At 49.2% G+C, this 12,661-nt stretch overlaps 2 protein-coding genes across 3 annotated transcripts in view; one reads left to right on the forward strand and one right to left on the reverse strand.

Annotated features, from left to right (window-relative positions):
- Positions 1 to 3: 3 nt before the first annotated feature.
- C10H1orf122 (chromosome 10 C1orf122 homolog) lies at positions 4 to 955 on the forward strand (the record flags this gene model as incomplete). The annotated part of the gene is made up of 2 exons (XM_005353417.3): positions 4 to 231; positions 483 to 955. Coding segments are annotated over 2 exons (324 nt in total), but the record flags the coding sequence as incomplete, so codon positions are not given.
- A 4,309-nt stretch (positions 956 to 5,264) lies between these two features.
- Positions 5,265 to 12,661, reverse strand: part of Mtf1 (metal regulatory transcription factor 1) — a 43,308-nt gene continuing 35,911 nt past the window's right edge. The window contains exons 8-11 of one of the 2 annotated variants that reach the window (XM_026781990.1): positions 12,438 to 12,540; positions 11,442 to 12,037; positions 8,059 to 8,119; positions 5,265 to 5,998 (exon numbers count right to left, since the gene is read on the reverse strand). In XM_026781990.1, the coding sequence (XP_026637791.1) occupies positions 5,802 to 5,998; positions 8,059 to 8,119; positions 11,442 to 12,037; positions 12,438 to 12,540 (957 nt within the window). In that variant the 3' untranslated portion in view covers positions 5,265 to 5,801. Of the gene's footprint in view, positions 5,999 to 8,058; positions 8,123 to 11,441; positions 12,038 to 12,437; positions 12,541 to 12,661 lie in introns of both variants that reach the window. The other variant, XM_005353272.3, reaches the window with a different exon arrangement.

Here is a 12,661-nt window from a genome sequence, read left to right on the forward strand (position 1 = left end):
GGCCCTGACGCCGTCTCTCTCCCGGGCAGGGAGGCTGCCGGCGTGGACCGCGGGAAGGCGGGGCTGGGGCTCGGCGGGAGGCCACCCCCGCAGCCGCCCCGGGATGAGCGCGCCCAGCAGCTGCTGGACGCCGTGGAGCAGCGGCAGCGGCAGCTCCTGGACACCATCGCCGCCTGCGAGGAGATGCTGCGGCAGCTGGGCCGCAGGCGTCCGGAGCCGGCTGGTGGCGGGGTCAGTGCCCATTCCGGGCTGGGCCTGGGGAGGTGGGGTCTCCTCACTGACTACACCGGCCAAGCTCGCCCCCGTCCCATAGGAGGAGGGTGGAAGCGCATCCCCACCGCTCCACACTTAACCTCCTTTGATCTGGGTGAGGTTTTGAAAAAGTACGGTATTGTCGAGATGCCAAGTGGCCTTATCCTTGCGGGGCCTAACCTAAGGCCTTTCCTCCCAGGCTCATTTCCCCCCTTTTCTGTTTCATCTAGAACGGTTCAGCCAAGTCCGGAGCGTCGCCCCAGTCAGCTGTACCCTCCAGAGGTGGCCTTCCAAAGGATGCTGGCGATGGAGCTGCGGAGCCTTGACTATTTCCTAGCCAGGCACCCTGACTTCTGTCCCTTTCCAGGGCCGGTGGCTGGACTCTGACCAACTCCCTTCACTAAAGGGGTCAGTCTTCACTGGCAGTTGCTGGTACTTGGCCCTCAGCCTGGGATGGCAACTCTACTAGCAGCTGGGTTCACTCCTCGTCGTCCTGGCTGAAGGCAGGACTGTGTTTTGAAATGTAGCCAGCGAATATCCAGTCTGGAGTACTTGGACTCCGGCAGGCCAGCAGTGCTGGCCAAGTGGTCTGGCCTGCTTTGGGGGTTCCAGGTGGTACTACATGTTCATTTCATGCTTTGGGGGCTCCCGGCCCCATAAAACACTTCAGCAGAGTATTGATTAAAAGGAAACCTGCAGACTCCTGGTGACCGGCCTTTCCTTTCTGTCCCCCCTCCAAGACTTGATGGCTGGGCAAGCCATCAATGGGGTTGAAAATGTCACCCAGGGACAGGGATGGGAAGTAATGCCACAAGTACTACCAGATTTAAATAAGCATTTAATTAAGATTTCATTAGTATTTAATATTGCTTTTTCAATTCCAAAAAGTTAAATTTTCACTTCATAGCAGATATTTTAAAGTACAATATTAAGTTTATACAAAATGAGCAATTAAGCAAACACCATTATTTCACATTCTTCAAAAATACAAATTCGTATTTCTTTTTTGGGTTTGGAAGTTTCTTCCTTTGGAAGTACTGAACCTGTAACGTTTTCATATCGCTCAGTGGAAGTCCATTGTTCCCATGTTTTACATTTAAAATAAATTTGATACTTTTACATAATCCAAATAAAACTATTTGGGACTTAAAAACTTGTCACCAAGACCACTGGCCAATGATTTAGTGTGTGTTAGAAAAGAGAATTTGTGGCCTTTTCGGGCTAGGTCTGAGCCAGAAAAGCCTGTTTCCAGCCACCCTCCCCGAAATGGAACTAGGGTGAGTTCACAGGAACAGGGAATAGTTGCCTGCAACTCCAACCTCAGTGACATTTTCTCCAAAGCACAACAAAAGATGCAGACTGTTGAATCTAACAGCCCTTGGGAGGCCTGAGAACACACGAGGCCAGGACAGACAAGCCTCTGACTTGGCACCACGAGGGCAATGTGGATATTGCAAAAACACCCTAGGTTTTGGTGGAAAAAAGTTTTACGAAAAAATTTCCTGTAAAAAAAGTAGAAACTGCATTGTTGAGAAAGCGACGTGACATTATCACTTATTTTTGGCCCAGTAGGCCACCACCAAAGGAACAATGCATGGTTTTTAAACCCCACTTGTACTATAATATCCCTTGACAGATGCAATAACTCATGTTTTCAGTGCAGACCGAGAAGCCCTCTCGCCACCAGGAGTAACAGTGAGAAATGCCCAGGCTAATCATCAACCTCCCAAGAGCAGGGGCATAAGAAACAAGACCCTTTTATCCAAGAATATTCCAGAAACAGGCCAAACAGATTGACCAATCAGAAATATGTATTATCTGGCTTTGTGATTAAACGCCTTCCACCCCAAATAGGAGATGGACGATTTCCCAGCTATGTCACAGCAGACCCGCTTGCAGACTGCAGGGAAATCTTGCTCTGGCTGAAGGGTTTTAAAACGCCTCTCGTCTTCAGCTGGGATTTAAGATGAGGTGGGACCCGTGAGGGAGACTAGCAGCGGCCTTATGACAGGATTTGAGGAAGCCCGCGCAGTCTGCTTTGAGCCAACTCAGGTAGTGCAGAGGACAGTACAGAAATGGCTTGTATTGCCCATTCCTTTCTTCCAACATATTTCTGATTGGGGGTGTAGAAAAAAAAAGCTGTAAACGAGCAATAGCGGTGCAGTTCCACAATCAATAGTTTCAGTGACACTGGAGAAGGCATTACCTTCAATGGATGTGATTACAGATATGAAAGTCTAGAAGGTGCCGGGTCTTTACCTGGGAGCAACCTGTCCCTTTCAGGAATCATTTTGTCATGGTGAAGAGGAGAAGGACAGCAGGGGGACCAAGAAATGGTAGAAAGGGGGCTCAACAGTCAGAAGAAAACAGCTGCAGCAGTTCCGCGGAGGGCCTGAGGGGGGCGCCCGGGACTCACATAGGCTTGCATAGATTGAGCAGCTGCTGAGATGCAGAAGTGTTTCCCTATGGACAGCTTCAGCATAGGGCTGACGGAAAAACAGGCTGGGCCAGGGCCACATGGGATAACAACTGTCAAGCTACGCATATATTGCACTGAAGTAAGTGCTTTTCTTTTCACACCTCAACTTTTTATTATGAGCAAAAAATAAAACTTTGTGGGAAGTATATATATATATGTATATATATACATACACAACAGAAATTGCAGCAATTGGGTTAAAGATAAAGTAACCTAAAGTGCTTTTTATTTTATTATTTCTTTAATATACCAATATGAGGTTCTGCAAATTTGTCCCTCTGGACACATTCAGCATCATACAAAGCCTCAGGAAAACCTCATCTACCTCCATTACCCCATCAGTCCACTGCCCTGACTTAGAAAACCACCTTTTCCCATGTACTGACTCTCTGGAAGTGAAGGGAAGCCCCCTTGCCTTCTACCTAGAGAGGTCCCCACATCTCAAGGCTTCTCCTTAGCGCTGTACCAATGATCTTCTAAACTGGAGTAAGCCAATACATGGCACAACTTCAGTCACCAAACTAGTGTTGCCCCAGGAGGTTGGCCAGACCCTGTCAAGGAGACTGAGCCACCTTCGCTCAACCTTGCCCTTCTGTCTGGGAAGGACCACATTTATAAGGCAGTTTGGCGGGACCAAGATTACCTGACTACCTCTTAAATCCACCAGGTCCACTCTCCACCCTTGTTGTGGACTAGTGTCTTGGAAGGGGCTAAACTGGAAATGCTAGTGGTAGCCCAGGTGTGCTCTATAGGGTGACAATGGTGAAGGCTGCCATGAGAGGAAACAAAGGCTTACCTCCACCTGCCAGAATCCACTCTGTTTGGCCTTACCCTAAGTTCATTCCCCTGAGAAACCACTCTCTAGGAAGGGGCTTTCTGGCTCTAGTCTAGTCAGGGTTCTTGGCATTAGAAGCTGGGCTTCTAGGAGGAGAGCTGGCATGGCCTGGCAGGGAAGGCTGGCTAGCCCACGGAATACACCTGGCCCTGCACAACTACTGGTTTTCAAGCACATTCCTCAATTTCCAAAAGCTATTTGGAGCTGAGAGTCTCTTATGTTCTACAGCCACCCACAAAGACAAATACTTAACTCTTGCAGCTGGAAACACGTCAGCCTTAACACTGCTTAAATGCTTCTTCCATACCCGCAACTGTGGAGAGCGAAAAGCCAGTGACCCAGGAAGGGATCATTAAGAGTACAGCCTGAGCTAACCAAGAAGCCACATTTAAACCATTACAACCTTCCACACATCCTCCCTGGGCTCCTTTCCTATGTCAGCTCCCAGCGAACCAGAACCCCATGGTGCCCCTCTCGCTGCTCTCCTCAGAAGTCAGAAACATCAAGGGCCTGACGCAAAGCTTCCTGGTTGGCTGCACCCGTCTTCCCCTTACCACTGCCATGACTCCCTTGTTCAGTTGTCCCGAAATATCTTGCCTCTAGACAAGGGCCTTCTGAAAGGACACTATCCTGACGGGCTGCAGGAGGGCAACCTACACAGCTCTCATCTTGTCTGGGCCCTGGACCTTGCTCCGGGAAGGAGGCCGAGACCTCCAGACCCCGGCCCGGCCACTGAACTTTCCAAGCTGAAGGACAGACGATCCCGTTTTCCTATGGATTGTACTATATTTGAAGAGGCAGGAACCTGGAGCCAAAGGCAGGTAGATGGACACAATTCTATACACTAATAAAAAATCCTAGAACACAACTTAATGAAACATTCCAAATGAGGTAACTGACTGCAAGCTTCAGGCTTTTTGGTGGAAGGGGAATTTTTGTTTTACCCTGAGTAGAAGATCATCGTTTTCGTTTTTATCCCTTTTTGTTTAGAAATCACATCCTTGTTTGCACTGTGTGAGGCTGTATGCAAAATCTAGAGATGTGAGGATGGAGATGGGAGGGGATAAACAAAAGCCTGGCTAGACCTGGGTACCACCTGCTACTTCATCCAACCCCCTTCACTCTGTACCTTCTTGGGAGAAGCGGCCCTCCTGCTCTGAGGCGGCAGGCAGACCCTGGCGGCCACTGGCCATCAGCCCTGTGTTCACTATGGATAAAATAGGGCGCTTCCTTAGGAGCGATGCAGTCCAAACTTCTAGCCCTGACAAGCACGGAGAAATGGGAAAAGCCCAGAAGGCAAGGACTTGGCTTTGCTAGAGCCAGCTCTAGCCAGGATCAACAGAGCTGTCAAATTGCCTCAGGGCCCTGCAGAACCACCGCATCACCATGGCCAGGGGCCTGATGCTGCTCACTTGGACTGAGCAGGATACAGGACAGGCCCCTCTGCATCTCTTCCAAGCTCCACAGAAACAAAGCGCCAACAACACAACAATCTCACCCTGTCTAGCTCACAACTTTCACCTGCCCTTTCCACTGCCCGCTTCCACAGAACAGTGGTCAGGCCCTCCAGAGAGACGTCACCTCAGATTCAGTAAGACAGAGAGGGAGGAGCAACACGCAGCACACTGCACTTCCTGCCCATCCACAAGGACCCCAGTGCAGTGATGGGCAGCACCAAATTGATGGAAACCACACCCGTTCATTTACAACTTTTATGCACACGTAACCTTAGTTTCCAAGTTCACAGAACAATAAGCAAAAGTGACACACAGTGCAGCCAGACAGTCCACTTATAACTTAGCTTTTTTTTTCCTTTTTTTTTGTTTTTGTTTTCCTCCAAAGATCAGTTCCTTAAAATGGATGTTCCTGGGATATGAGTAAAGAAAATATGTCTGAAAGGTGAGGCTTTCAGATGGCAGATTTCTTCATCCTTCCAATTTCTGACCCCATGATGGCAGCATCACACCCGCTACTTCCTGCTCACCCTGTTCCTGAAGGGGCACGCACAGGCCCGTCCCCCGAGCAGCTGCTGGTCAGGCCGTCTCCTCTACCCTGCAGTAGTGCTTCACTCGGAACTGGATTGGACGGGGCGTCCAGGCTGTGAGGGACAGGAACTCTGACACGTCCATGGCACTTAACACTTCGGAGGGTCTGAGGAGCCTCAGCCTGTCTGCTTTGCTCACAGGAGGAGGGTCCAGTGGAGGAGGATGAGGGGAGCAAGGGTGAGGGAGAAGTCTAGGGTGGCAGCTGCAGGTTGGGCCCATCAGGAGGCTGGGGGCTCAGTTCTGGAGGGGGTGGGGAAGAACAGCCCTTTCTCCGGCCGGCTGCCCGCTCCTTGGCAGAGTCCCTGCAGGCACACTGACACTGACAGGCCTCCTCTTGCTTGATGATGATCACAGGAACACTGAGGCCGATCTGCTGGACAGAGCTCCCTGTGGGAGAGGCGAGAGAGGAGCAGAGGCAAGATGGGAGGGGGAGTATGGACTGGGAAGAACTGAATGCTACCGAGACCAGGCAGAATAGGCAGGCAAGATGCCATACTTTGGGTTTTGCTATGCTTTAAATTGGATCAGGTTCTTCCTCAGGGAAAAAGCCTGTCAGGTGCTCCCCCATCCCTCTATGACACTCCTTTCTTAGAAGAGCCACCCACACAATCTAGGATGCACCCTGTCCCTCTCTGGTGCCCATCTGTGTAGGCCATAGCAAATGCGTCTCTTCTTGTCGGCATACTCTGGGCTCTTCCCTTTGCCTAAACTGGCGGGGCAGACAGTGCTGTTCTTTGGAAGAATTAGTCTCATCTTTCAAGGTCCAGCTGACTCTCTGCTTTCTTCCTGCCCCAGGTGGTGTTCCCTGAAGGCTGTGACAGATCAGCGACAGCCAGTGCTGAGCGCCAGGCAAATGCACGGCATTGCTGCTTGCCTCCTGTACCCTCTCCACACTGAACAGGACCTGCTCAGCTCCTTAGGACCATGGCTGACATACGGGAGGTGTCAACTGCTTTCTTCCACAGCCAGCCTGGTATGTGCAACGTTCACATCTGTTCTCGGTTCACGTTCATGTGTATTAAGCACACATGTGCTCTGTATCCATTCTCATTTCACGGTCGTGTATTTTTTGTTTGTTTTGGTTTTTCGAGACAGGGTTTCTCTGTAGCTTTGGAGCCTGTCCTGGAACTCAGAGATCCTCCTCCTGTCTCTGTTTCCCGAGTGCTGGGATTAAAGGCGTGTGCTACCACCGCCTGGCTCATGTGAACTGTGCACACATGTGCTCTATTCATTCTCAATTCACTTTCATGTGTACTATGCACACATAGGCTCTGTACTTAGCCAGGTTCTGTGTACAACAGAGCTGAAGGCTATTAAGAAGACATAGGGTGGGAACAAGGTGCTCAGAGATCTCTCTTGTAAGTTCACTTACAATCCTGGGAGAGTCAATGAATCTCTTTGAGCCCCAATGTTTTTGTTTTTGAAACCATTTCTCTTTGTAGCCCTGGCTGGCCTCGAACTCACAGTGATCCGCCTGCCTCTGCCTCCTGAGTGCTGGGATTAAAGATGTGTGCCACCAAGGCCTGCTGGTTAGGTCCCATTTTTTATCTTTCCTTCCTTTTACCCTTATTTTACCCCCTTAATTATGTCAGTGTACCTGCCACAGCAGGTTTTTACCAGAGTGGACTAGAATTCACTACACGGCTCAGGCTAACCTGGAGCTGAATTCTCTCAATCCTCCTGCTTTAGCCCCACAGTGCTGGCAGGACAGGCATGTACCACCATGCCTGGTGGGTTTAATACATGAAAAAGTTCCAAATGAAAGATCTAGGGGGCTGGAGAGATGGCTCAGTGGTTAAGAGCACCGTCTGCTCTTCCAGAGGTCCTGAGTTCAATTCCCAGCAACCACATGGTGGCTCCAAACCATCTGTAATGAGATCTGGCGCCCTCCTCTGGCGTGTGGGTATACATGGAGGCAGAAAGTTGTATACATAATAAATAAATAAATCTTTAAAAAAAAAAAAAAAGAAAGAAAGATCTAGCCGAGGGATACAGCTCAGCAGTAGAAAGTTTGACTAGCAGGCATAAACTGCTGGGTTCAGGCCCCAGTACCAGCAAAAGAGAAAAAGGAAACTGCACTCAAATGAAAGACCTTTCAGCTCTGCTAAGTCCCTGACCCAGATGCTGCTGCTGCTTCCTGTAATTAAAAAAGAGCCCCGTGAATTAACAGCTGCCCTCTTTAGCATCAGCTGTGATTTAGCCGTTTTCCCCTGGTTCCACTTACAAGCCCAAGCTCCATCACAGGGAAAGCACTTGGACTGGGGAAATGGAACGGAGCCCACATTCTCACCAGCAGCACACTGGCTTCTGCTCACCATGAGAACATGTTTACTCGGTAAACAAAGTAATGTCAACTTAAGGCTGTTTCACGATTTAAAAACCCTTAAAAACTGAAGCAAGGACAAAGAGCCCTTAGATCGTGGCTTTAACGCTGTGGCATGACATACCTGTGCTACTGGCTACTGGCACTGCAGTGGTGAAATACACCTGCTCGACTTTCGATGCTTGCTGCTGAGGAAAACACAACACAACAAAGTCACACTATGGCCACTCCAATATGGCGGCCACCCAAGGCTCCCAAGCCGCCCCAGATGCAGTGGTCCCCCAGGAAAATATAAACCCTCAGTGTTGAGGCATTTCTGTACTGAAGGGTGTTTTGTTTGTGCACCGAGATGAGGTCACTGTACTGTTTGACATTCCATGCCGGCATTATAGGCCAGCTTTGTCCCCATTACTTGGCTGTCTCCCAGCTGCCTAGTCCAGTGGATTGTATTTGTCCAAAGACTCCTCCGAGGTTGCTTTTCTCGAGCGATGGCCTTCTTAGAGGGAGTTCTGGGCTAGCTTTGCCCATCCCAATTCTGTTGTGAAAGTTGGAAAGTTCCTTTTGACCCCTCGGGGTCTAGGCTGACCACCCAGGGCAGGTTATGGCTGTCTATAATAAACACACAGGACTCCGAAGGCTCAGGAGAGTTCCGCTGTGGGTCTTGGACTTGGCTAAACCAGATTCATGTCCAGGCAAATGAATGGACTTTTTCATTTGTTTTTGTTTTGTCTTATGGAACAAGCTCTCACTGTGTAGCCCGGGCTGCCACAAATCTGCAATCCACCTGCCTCTACCTCCCAGGCTGAGACTGCAGCCACATGACTTGAGTCATTAGAGCCCCGGTTTCCTATAAAGGCTGGGAAGCTAACTGAAGAGTCTCAAAGGCTGCTGAAGATGAATGAGAACACGCAGCTTGGAGCAGACAGTACACATCAGCTTTTGTGGTGTTCCTATAAAGACCACAAACTGTGCAGAGGTACACAGCACTCAGGAGCTCAAGGCCAGCCTTGGTTCATAGTCAGTTTGAGACCAGACCTAATGTAATATTCCTCATCTCAAAAAATGAAACAAACAAAAAAATCCTGTACTAGAATCTCATTTTACTTCCTAACATATTAAGGGTTGCTGGGGATTGGAGCTCAGCATTTGAGAGCATTGGTTGCTCTTCTAGAGACCAGAGTTCAATTCCCAGCACCTACATAGTAGCATCTACATGGCAGTCTCGATTTCTAGTTCCAGGTGCCCTCTTCTGGCCTCCACAGGCACTACACACAGGTGGTACACACACATACATGCAAGCAAAATACCCCCACACATAAAAACAAATTTCAAAAGTTTTTTTGTTTTCTTGTCTTAAAGGGGCTTTGTTTTAATCCTACTTTAAGACACATCACCCATGCTCCACTAAGAGTCTGGGAAGAACCTGACTTCTAGCTAAGATGTAAACAGAACCATGAGACAGAATGATGGACGGCAGAGGAAAGCGGCCCAGTAGCAGGGCACGGGCACAGTCTAGCCTCAGCACAGGGGGCAAAAAAGAAGAGATGGGAGACACAAGTGTCCGGTCCTCCCCCACCACCCCTTTTTTCTTTACTTTTTAGTTGGGGAGGGTGGAGACACAGGATCTGGCTTTATAGCCCAGGTTGGCCTTAAACTTAGTTCTCTTGCCTATACCTCCTGAGCAAAGGGATTATAGGTATGAGGCCCATAGTGAAATATATGTAAATGATTCACATGGGCAAAGAATGACATTTGCTTTAACAGCTCCCAAGGGCAGATCCAGAAAAACAGTGCAGACTCTAAGCTGGCAGATGGGAGAGAACACTGGAAAGCCATTCCAGTGACCCTGCTCATCTCATCCACAGGTGTCGCCACGCCATTTCTAAACTTACTCTCCAGTTTGTTTAAACCCATGCACAAACTTCCCTCCATAGTTCCTCCCACTTCCCACCCAATTCCTAGCCATGGCTCAAGGCCCACTTGACCTGTGTGACCATGCCAGCCTCTGAGTATCTGAACGCTAAGAGGTAGCACAGCTCTGGGGACAGGCTCCACCTTGCCTTGTATGGGCTAGTCACTCTATTATGGCTTCTGAGGGCACCAGGCTAGCACGAGGTAGACAAACATACAGACAACACATTCATACACAAAAACTAAAAATGAAACTGGAAAAGACTAAAAGAGTGAACCCTGGTGCGGTGGCGCACGCCTTTAATCCCAGCACTCAGGAGGCAGAGGCAGGCAGAGCTCTGTGGGTTCAACACCAGCCTGGTCTACAGAGTGAGTTCCTGGACAGCCAGGGCTCTGTAGAGAGACCCTATCTAAAAACAAATAAACAAAAAACCTTAGTAGGTAGAAACACCTGCCACCAAGAAATATCTCCCATAAGTTGTCCTCTGGGCTCCACATGTGCCATGGCACACACGTGCCCCCTCTCAACAAGAAACCAAGACCCTATCAGAGTGTATGGAGTCACATGCAGTAAGAGCTCAGCGAAAGGGCTTTGTTTTGTTTTGCTTCACTGCTGGTATTATTGGGCTCTTTGCCCATTGGTAATATTAATATTTTAGTCTCTTTACTTGAATGTACATCTTAAATAAATCACGCCTTTCATTTCTCTGTATCCTCCTGCACAGAATCTGGCAAATACTAGGCTCTCACAGCACACTGACATGATGGTCAAGTGACTTCCAGAGTCAAGACCAAATGCATTCTTAGAAAAGTACCCTGTGGCCTGGGGTGTGCTTGGTGGTGGGCATTAGCCCAGCATGTGTATGGCAATGAGTCTGATCCCTTGTATTGCAAAAAAAAAAGAAGAAAATAAACAGATCTGCTGCCTGGACACTTCCTGGGCCTTTGGGGTCATTACAGGGTAATGATGTGGTCGCTAATGCTGAGCCAAACTCACTGCTATCCTGGGACACAAGCAGCCCACAGGCCACAGGCTGGGCGTGCCTGATGGCACAGATGATGTGATTAGCTTTAGAGGGAATATTTATTCAGATGTCTTCACTAGGTCAACTTTGAAATTATTTTTCTTCATCTTTATCTTTTTTTTTAAATATTTATTTATTATGTATGCAATATTCTGTCTGTGTGTATGCCTGCAGGCCAGAAGAGGGCACTAGACCTCATTACAGATGGTTGTGAGCCACCATGTGGTTGCTGGAAATTGAACTCAGGACCTCTGGGAGAACAGCTACTGCTCTTAACCTCTGAGCCATCTCTCCAGCCCCTTCATCTTTATCTTTTACTGATCCATTCCCCGGGATCTGCAACACTTTACGGGGGGAATAGCTACATGGATACATGTTTCAAGACAGACAAGCTAGCCATTTCCCCTTTGAAATAAAAGACTGAAGGCTGAGGATCTCTCAATGGTAGAGCACTTGCCTTGCGCGTGTGAAGGTTCAATCCCCATTACTACTAGAGAAAAGAAAGGAGGGGAAGGGCTGTGTCTGCTACACACACTTCATCCCACTGGGTGTGCTTATGGGTGATACTTACAATTTGTTCTTGGTTTTGTGGTGAACTGGTGGCACCATTCAATATCCACTGTAAGTTCTGCTCTCCCATGACTAGGCTGGACTGCAGGATTGCCGTATTGGGAGTTGGGGTGATGGTTATGGTAGGATTGTTAGTTAGGACAGAGTTGGCACCCAGGGGCAGAGTCCGGACCATAGCAGGCAAGGGCTCAGTAGTACTTTGTGGTGGGGCTGGTGCTGCCACAGCTGATGCCACTGCTGCTGATGCAGGAGCCCCGGCAACAACAGAAAGTCCTGGTACGATGGTCTGGGGTGGCGCCTGGGGGTGCGGAAGAAACTCTTGATGATTAGCAGCAAACTGTGTGCTGTGGGGAACAGGCACTTCTGGAGGTTGCAAGAGAGCAGGGGGGCTGCCAAAGGCAGCCGGCTGGGAACCAGGTCCTAGGGAGGGAGCAGGTGGAGGAGCGGACGGAGCTGAGGCTGGCAGCAAAGGCTGGGGTGGCTCAGAGATGCCAGGCTGCAGTACAAGCGGAAGAGATAAAGACGCCGAGTTTCCTGCAGGCGGTGGGACGTCACTGACTGACTCTGCATCACCATTAAAACTCTCGATCAAGGCAGCTGGCAAGGAAAAGAAGAAACATGTATCCACGCCCCAACCTTCATAGGCACCACAAACACAGTCTTTATGGGCTAGCTGGCCTGGCTTCCTGATCAAGCACACTTTATAAAGACTAAGTAAATGTAACCAGAACAAAAGTACCCTGTGGTTCTTCTGCAAAGAGAAGAGGCAAGCTTTCTGGCATGATTAGTCAGAAGACAGCTGGTCCTGGAAAGCTGTATTGTACAGACATTCCATTCCAGCGGTGTTACCTACACATCAGATTCGCGGATCCCACCCACTCATGAACAGAGCAGTACACTAGAAGGAAAAATGTCCACAGAAATCCAACAAGAGACTGAAAAGGAGACCTTCCCCGTGCACCCGGGGAGTTGGTCAAGGGCGAAGGTGAAAGCACACCTGTCTGCAGAGGGTCATCCTGAACCGCAGGGTCATCTGAGTTCTGGAACATTGATTCAAAGATGATTGCTGGTGAAATTGTGCTGAGGTCCTGGTCCTGTGTCTGAAAGGGAGAAAGGTGAGATGCATCATCCTGAGGAAGTCTCCCCTTGACAAGCATCCACAAAAAGCAGGGGGACAACCCCCTGATAGGATTCCTCTTCCTTTCTCCCTTCTGTAGGTAC

Source organism: Microtus ochrogaster, chromosome 10, assembly GCF_000317375.1.
Source record: "Microtus ochrogaster isolate Prairie Vole_2 chromosome 10, MicOch1.0, whole genome shotgun sequence".
NCBI classification, from domain to species: Eukaryota; Metazoa; Chordata; class Mammalia; order Rodentia; family Cricetidae; genus Microtus; species Microtus ochrogaster.